The sequence below is a fragment of the Triticum aestivum genome, chromosome 2B (assembly GCF_018294505.1).
Source record: "Triticum aestivum cultivar Chinese Spring chromosome 2B, IWGSC CS RefSeq v2.1, whole genome shotgun sequence".
NCBI lineage: Eukaryota > Viridiplantae > Streptophyta > Magnoliopsida > Poales > Poaceae > Triticum > Triticum aestivum.
Window position 1 is genome coordinate 28687766 of NC_057798.1, and position 7632 is coordinate 28695397.

General features: G+C 51.8%; 1 protein-coding gene across 2 annotated transcripts; it reads left to right on the forward strand.

Annotated features, from left to right (window-relative positions):
- The first annotated feature begins 5308 nt into the window (after positions 1-5308).
- LOC123043260 (uncharacterized) lies at positions 5309-7036 on the forward strand. 2 transcript variants are annotated; one of them, XR_006419109.1, is made up of 2 exons: positions 5309-5723; positions 5816-7036. XR_006419109.1 is itself a non-coding variant. In XM_044465670.1 (2 exons), exons 1-2 carry the CDS (start codon positions 5591-5593, stop codon positions 6372-6374), a joined length of 687 nt encoding a protein of 228 aa, XP_044321605.1. In that variant the 5' UTR covers positions 5363-5590; the 3' UTR covers positions 6375-7036. The 2 variants fall into 2 exon arrangements, 1 of the variants encoding a protein (XP_044321605.1); XM_044465670.1 differs by having other exon boundaries at positions 5363-5723; positions 5821-7036.
- Positions 7037-7632: the final 596 nt, after the last annotated feature.

Here is a 7632-nt window from a genome sequence, read left to right on the forward strand (position 1 = left end):
TGAATGGGCAACTAACAAATTTTAGCTTTTCTTTACCAAATTAAACTTTGCATCAAAGTAGGTTGTCTAGATATGCAACTAGGTGAGCAACCTATATGATGCAACAACAATAAGCATACAAGCAAGCAAAGGAAAGAACACAAAGAAATATCTTGCACAAAATATTTTTTAGGCTCGCACCCCTCGCGTCGCCTCCCCTCGGGCGACGCCAGGGCCCCCAACCCTAGCGCCGCCAGCACCTCTCCCTCCACCCCTTCCTGCCGCCGCTGCCGCCGGCGTGGGCCGCGGTGGTGGCGGGCCCGGTGCCAATGGTTCTGGGCGGGGGGAGGCGGCGGATCCCATCTGAGGCGGCGGGGGTGGCCCTTCTCATGCGATCCAACGGCGGCGGCTAGGACGGAGATTTCGGGCTGTGCGGCGGGGGCCCGAGCACCATCGCCGGTGGAGCGGCGGTCCTGCATGGACGGCGGCGGTGGCAGCGCCCCATCCGGCGAGGTGGGCTGTCCTACTCGTGATGGTGACGATGGCTACTGCGGATCCAACGCCCCGTTTGGATCCGTCGCGGGGAGGCTTTTCGCCGACCGGCGGCGCGTGGAGGGACCCGTGAGGAGATGCCGGATCTCCGCCGGAGTACCGACGGCAACATACGTCTTCGTGGCGAGGTTCTGCTCGGTTCCAGCCAGCCACGAGATCGGGAAGACGTGGCTTCCGGTGAAAATCGCGCCAGACTGCGGTCTTGGTGGACGATGGCGGCATCTCAGACGTCGTTTCCTTCTGGAGGCATCGTCGTTGCAGGTCTCATCAACCTGATCGGGAAGTTCCGGGGGAAACCCTAGATCTGGGTCTACCGGATCGGACGATGACGGTGCTATCGGTACCGTTCTCCCTCCTGGGGGCATCGTTTTGAAGCGAGTGCTGGTTGGAGTGGACAAGAGGAGGAGCGGTGTTTCATCTGCTCCATTGATGACGACGGATCTCGGCGGCGTGGCGCAGTGGAGACTCGGCGCCTGATGAGCGGAGATGGACTCGCGCAGGAGGGTGACGCTGCCTGGCGTCATGGTGGCGTCGGCGGCAGTTGGACCGGCCAAGGTTGATGTAGCAGTACAACTCTGAAGATGGGTTCGTGGCAGGTGGCTGTGGCGGCCTCATACCCGGCAGGGGTCCTGGTTGAGAAGCACGCCGGACTAGTGGGTGCCCGTACCCGGCAGGCGTCCTGGGTGGGACCTCAAGTCTTTAGATGGTTAGGTTTGGCTGCATGGTATGTTTGGTATGAGGCCGAGACTTTCAGCGCCCCTACATCAACTGGATAGGGATAGCGACAGTTGTTGCTTAGTTTGGTGGCTTTAGACTTATTGTTGTATGACTCCGTACGGTCATGTGTCAATAATTAATAAAGTGGCTGTATGCATCGTCCAGATGCAGAGGCCAGGGGTCGTCCTCCTTTTCTAAAAAAAAGAGATAACCAAGAGTGGAACCGATGGAGATGAGGATGTGTTACCGAAGTTCCTTCCCTTTGAGGGGAAGTACGTCTCCGTTGGAGCAGTGTGGAGGCACAATGCTCCCCAAGAAGCTACTAGGGCCACCGTATTCTCCTCACGCCCTCACACAATGCGAGATGCTGTGATTCCACTATTGGTGCCCTTGGAGGCAACAACCGAACCTTTACAAACAAGGTCGGGGCAATCTTCACAACTTAATTGGAGGCTCCCAACGACACCACGAAGCTTCACCACAATGGACTATGGCTCCGCGGTGACCTCAACCGTCTAGGGTGCTCAAACACCCAAGAGTAACAAGATTCGCAAGGGGTTAGTGGGGGGGAATCAAATTTCTCTTGGTGGAAGTGTAGATCGAGGCCTTCTCAACCAATCCCGAGCAAATCAACAAGTTTGATTGGCTAGGGAGAGAGATCGGGTGAAAATAAAGCTTGGAGCAACAATGGAGCTTTTGGGGGGAAGAGGCTGGTCAACTTTGGAGAAGAAGACCTCCTTTTATAGAGGAGGGAACAATCCAACCATTACCACCCAAAACAGCCCCGCAGAGGGCGGTACTGCCGCAGGGGGCAACGGTACTACCGCTGGGCCCAGCGGTACTACCGCTCCCCCTCGCGGTACTGCCGTGCAGACTGGGAGGGCTAGAACATGAGCAGGAATCGGACCCAGTGCGATACTAGCCGCGGTGGTAGGGCGGTACTACCGCTCACGAGCGGTACTACCGCTTCTACTGCCGCTGCTTAGTGCCGCACAATCCGACATGAGAGGCGACCCCCTCGAGTCGAGGCGGTAGGAGGCCGGTATCGCAGCGGTACTACGGCTGAGGACCCCTAGGCGGTACTACTACTGCAGAGCGGTACTGCCGCCTGTGGCTCTTGAGCGGTACTACCGCTGGGCACCGCGGTACTACCGTTGGGACCAAAACATACTCATAGGAAGGAAAGGGAAGCTCCATCGAAGCGGGAAGGCTCAGTGGGTGCGAAGAGGATGTGTACGTGTTGATTCCACCCTAGCCTTACCATAGCGGACCCCCTCTTGATAATGCGGTGACTCCTACGAAACAAGTCCACCAAAATAGAAACGAAAGAGCTACACCGTCTTTGATTAAAACTCTGAGGGGAAGGAATCGTCTCGTGCCAAAAGATGAATCTCTGAAATGCTCAAAGCACACGATTAGTCCGCAAGCGTGTTGTCATCAATCACCAAAACTACATAGAGAGAGATATGCCTTAACAAACCTTTACAACCGAAGTATTGCTGCAGAAAGTTTTCTACAACAAAGTTATTGCTGCAAAAAAATGTCTTCAACTTTATACAGGTGTTATTGAAGAAAGTTTTGCAGCATCACTAATGTTGCAGAAAAACTTTCTTGCAACAGTGAGGATGTTGCAAGAAAAAGACCACCGTCGTTCGCCATGAGCTCCTGTCGAATGGTGGTGAGGGAGGAGCACCGCCGCCCGTTGTCGCCCGCGAGCGTCGGACCGCCGACCAGGTCGTATCACCGCCATCCTCCTCTTCAACAAGGTGGTGCACCACACAAGACCGACGGACGTGGTGGAGGCGGGCGGCAGGCACCACAGCGGCGACCGTGCCCGACCTTCGGTTGCAGCAGCGCACCATGGCGGCGACCACGCGCAACCCCCGGCTCACGGCAAACCGAGACCACCCTGTTGTGATGCTTTTGTCTCGGGATGAAAAGGATAAAGAAGACATAGATGCGGTCGAGGGTTCGCATGAGATCCAGGTCTTGCAACAGACTAGTTGTGGTGAAGATCCTGCAACAGACTAGTTGTTGCGGTTGAGGCCCCAAAACATTCGATCAAAATAGATCCGACAACCACTGAGGCGACGGGCACGCGTGTTGTAATCATCCGGCTGATGGAAAGCGTTTTTCTATTACTAGTACAAATGCCCGTGCGTTGCAACGGGCGATAAAGTTAATAGAACCTGCTGCGTGTGTCATTTCGCAACATTTCTTATATCCAACCTTGACAAAGTCAGAAATAATGTAAATCCGAGTATCGCAATTCAGTCCATGAAATGTGAATGTGAAGAAGCCTCCTTAACATTCTTCGTCACAATATATTTCAGCTCCGCATATTCGTCCGATGACGAAGTAGTGATATAAGTAGTAGTCTTTCAATCGTTTTTGTTTGTTTAGAATAACCTGGAATTTTTTAGTTTTTTTTGTAATTTTATAACATTACTTGAAAATTGTAAATAATGTTAAAAAGTGTAATCATTTTTTATGACTAACATGTTTTATTTTCATAATTATATTTCCTTTTTAATTTCTCCCTAATTGTTTTTGCATCTATTTTTCCCTTGTCAATAATGGTGTTTAAATATGATTCAACGTGTCATATAAAAGACCTTGTAAATTTCTTGCTCAAAGTAAACTTTGGTATATTACTTGTTTGGATAATCCAAATCGCTGATGATAAATTTTATTTTTTACATTACAGGTACCAGTGTTCATAGACATGTTGAAGGATGTCGTATATGGAAACAGATAACAAAAATACATGATGTAAAGCTGACTTGTCAAACAACTTAATTGAACTGAAGGTGACGACGTGTGAAACTAACAAGTTAATTGAACAAAAGACTTGGGATTGTGTAAGATATAAGAATAATTGGAGATAGGATGTATTTGTAGCACAAAAGGTGCCTGCCTCTAAGTAGGTTTCGGACGCCTGTAAGAATTTAAATAGGACTAGCACAAATGCCCGTGCGTTGCAACGGAAACATTGTTACCTCTCTAATATATGTCAGCGAGTTTCTTCGGTTGCATCAATGCTCGCCTGCCCGCCCGCCCGCAGCCTACCCCTCACGCTCTCTCGTACGCGACAATATCGGCGGCTCACCTGCCCGCCCACACGTAGCCTACCCTCACACGCTCTCGTACGCGACGATATCGACGACTCACCTGCCCGCCTGCCCGTAGTCTGCCCTCACGCGCTCCCGTACGCGATAGTTGAGGCGGCTCGCCTGCCCGCCCGCACGCAGGAGGCCGTCCTGCGCATGAACACCTACCGACGTCCAGCGCGCGGCCACGACCCACACGCTCGCCCGAAGTGCATGCAACCCGCATGCTCTTCTGCGCCCGCACGTCGACCGCCCTCTCGCGCTCCTGCACGGAATGCCTACGGCGTCTTGCCTGCCGCACACGCAGTCCGTCCTCCTGTGCACGAACACCCGTCGGCGTCCATCCCAGGACGGCAGCTGGGTGCGCGCAAGCTCTGCGACGGTGCGGGCACATCGGCCATGGCACGACGCGGGCTACTAGTCTGACGCGGCATGAGCGAGCTCCGGCGCGGCGCAAGTGATGACTCCAATGCAGTGTGCGTGAGTTCCTTCCCATGTTTTTCTGGTCAAGTCACTGCATGTGGGGTCTAGTGGAGGTGATCGGGTAGCCTCGTATTGGCCCCAGATTTGAGATGGGTTTGAGATATGCGGGTGAGTCCAGGCGTTTAGGAAAAAAAATAGGTGTACTTTTGAAAAAAAAATACCGAACACTGACTGAACGAACATTTCAGGCGTTTGAGGAGGATATAGTGGGTGTAGATGCTCTAACCAGACTTCGTGGATGATAAACGTGCCTGAACTATTTCCATATATGCAGATACGTGAAGCACCTTTTGATAATTAGTCCACCACACACCATCGACGAACTGGGGTGTCCCTCTCGCTCCCATTAATCCCTCTCATCGAATCATGTTTAGCCGTGATGCGTGCATGAGCCTGTTTATTAATCCGCTCTCCCTCTCTCTCTCCCCCTCTCTCTTTCATTTTCTTATTATTACTTTATTATTTTCTCTTTCGACACAAGCGAAGCTATGTCAGTTGGACACGCGCTCGGAAATCCTATCTACACCTCTCGCGCGGGTGACGGGTGTTATTTGGCCCGACACTCTGCTCTCTCCCTCCATCCAACCTTATCTTCTCAGTCGGCTGCCCTCAACCTTGTCTTCCCCGGTCGCCCCCCACGCGTTCTTCTCCACATACATGCGCAGAACTCCCACAACGCCCACCCATCCCCTCCCTCCTTCCCAGCTCTGGATCCAGATGGAATCGAGGCCACAACCGAGCGTCTCCTCATGGCCTCTTCACGAGCTCCAACTGCCGCCTGGAGCTCAAGCTGCCAGCCGTCCAAGGCCTCGCCAGGAACGGACCCGCGACACCGTGCCTCGTCCTCGCACATGCCCGGCCGCGCCATCGAGCCCCCCGCAGGTTGCCTGCCCGTCGCCCTCACCTTCACTCTTCTTCCCCTTTCAATTCTGCTCTATCCTCTCTGAATATCTCCCCCTCTCTCTCTGTTCAAGTGTAGAGGCAGTGCTCCGCCACCCGATGCTGTTCTTCGCGTCGCCCCACGCTCCCAAAGCTGGGAACCGGCTCCCCGCCTCCAAGTTCTCGGCATCGACGTCCCGTGCTGCCTGCACCCTCGCCAAGCCCGACTCGCAGCCGTGGAGCCCGAGCTCGCCAAGGCGCTTCAACTCCGCCGCCGCGCCATCTTCTTCAGGCGCTCGAGCACGAGCACAAGCTCGCCCGCGCCCCACCTCTCTCTGCCGCTCCGTCCGCCGCCCGTGGTGCCGTGACCCGCCACTGCCGTGCCCTGCATCGCTCTGTAGCCGCGCCGCCTGGGTCGATGCGGTCAGCGCTCCCAAGCCGTTGACCCTGCGCCAGGGGACGACCATTTCCTCCCATGCGTGCGCGCCCGTGCTCCAGCCCTCCCCTCCCCATGCTGCCGGCACACTCGCGCCACGGGGCCGTATCCAGCCTGTGCCTGGACGACGGAAGCCCCCCCACTGTCCGTGCGCTCCGGCCAGCTCCCTGTCGCGCTCGAGACCTCCTCTAGTCTTCCCGCCGAGGCCTTCCCTGTGACCAGCCTTTGACTTGGGTCTCCTGTCCGCCTCGGCGCGGACGCCCGCCACGACGCCGGCGGCAAGCGGCGGCGCGTCCCGGCGATGGAGAACGGCAGGATAAGCGGCGAGACGCGTGGTGCTGAGCCAGTCAATAAGGAATAAGGGCCGCGGGCATAGTTTCTAACAAATTTAGGGGGTTTTACGCAAAAACGAAACGTTTTTCCGAAGTGCCACTTAAGCAGGGACTGCGGGTTAATTTCAAAGAAACAGAGGGGCTTTTTCGCAAAAACGCCGACGACGTACGACCAGAAGCACTCCGTGCTTTATTAGTATATATATATATATATACTAGCACAAATATCCGTGCGTTGCAACGGGAGACAAAAACCTCAATTCACTAATGAAATGGCTCACATCACCCGACATGATGACATCATCTTTGTATAATATAACAGAGAAAAGTGTGGAGTTTGTGTCGCACATAGTGACTCCGAGTCCGACTTGTGAGTCAAGCAGAAAAACAAGAGTAACGATTTATTTTGTTCTCAGAATAATATAGCATATGACCAGTAAAAAAGGAAGACTTTTTATTGTAATTTAGACATAGTTTTTTTGCGTGTGTTATACATAATATTTTTTCACTGGAGTTAAACAATTTCGATACGTCAAATATTAGTATTACAACATCATATCTTAGTTCTTGACGTCAACAGTTCTGATATAAAGAAGTAGTTCAACCGTGTCATGTGCACCTAAACAAAAACACCTACCAATTCAGTTACAAATGAAGCGGTTCAACAAATTTAGGCACAAAAAAGAAATTCATCAGCTCATTAACTGAGTAAGTCTCAGACCATTTAGGAAAATTATGATATTTATGGAGCATACTTAAAAATTGTCTCTTGGTATATGAGGTGAAGTAACTATTGATATTAAATTTTCTTGCCGAATATCTTATTGTTCTTAAAAAAAGTAGTCTACTTTGATTGGAATTGGATTATACTTAATCTTATGTCCTGTTTTACTGGTTAAATTTTTACGTTTAAGCACTATAAGCTAATTTTAAAGAAATAAAATATATTTAATAATTTTTTTAATGTTTTGGCAATTCATATATAAATAAGGTTGTATCCTTTATGCACAGGCGTGTCTGCTCATGCCTTACAACATGATGGACGCCACAATTCAATTTTGTACGTGCTCATGTTTTTTTCTATGTGCTCAAGTTAAACTCAACTTACATGCTCTTTCATAGATGGAATCCTTCTTGAGTCCTC

What these genes read in the sequence shown, in the direction of transcription:
- LOC123043260 (XM_044465670.1), top strand. Translation starts at nt 5,591, where the DNA reads ATGGCCTCTTCACGAGCTCCAACTGCCGCCTGGAGCTCAAGCTGCCAG. An exon ending in CGCCATCGAGCCCCCCGCAG is followed by an intron (nt 5,724 to 5,820) that starts GTTGCCTGCCCG and finishes GTTCAAGTGTAG; the next exon opens with AGGCAGTGCTCCGCCACCCG.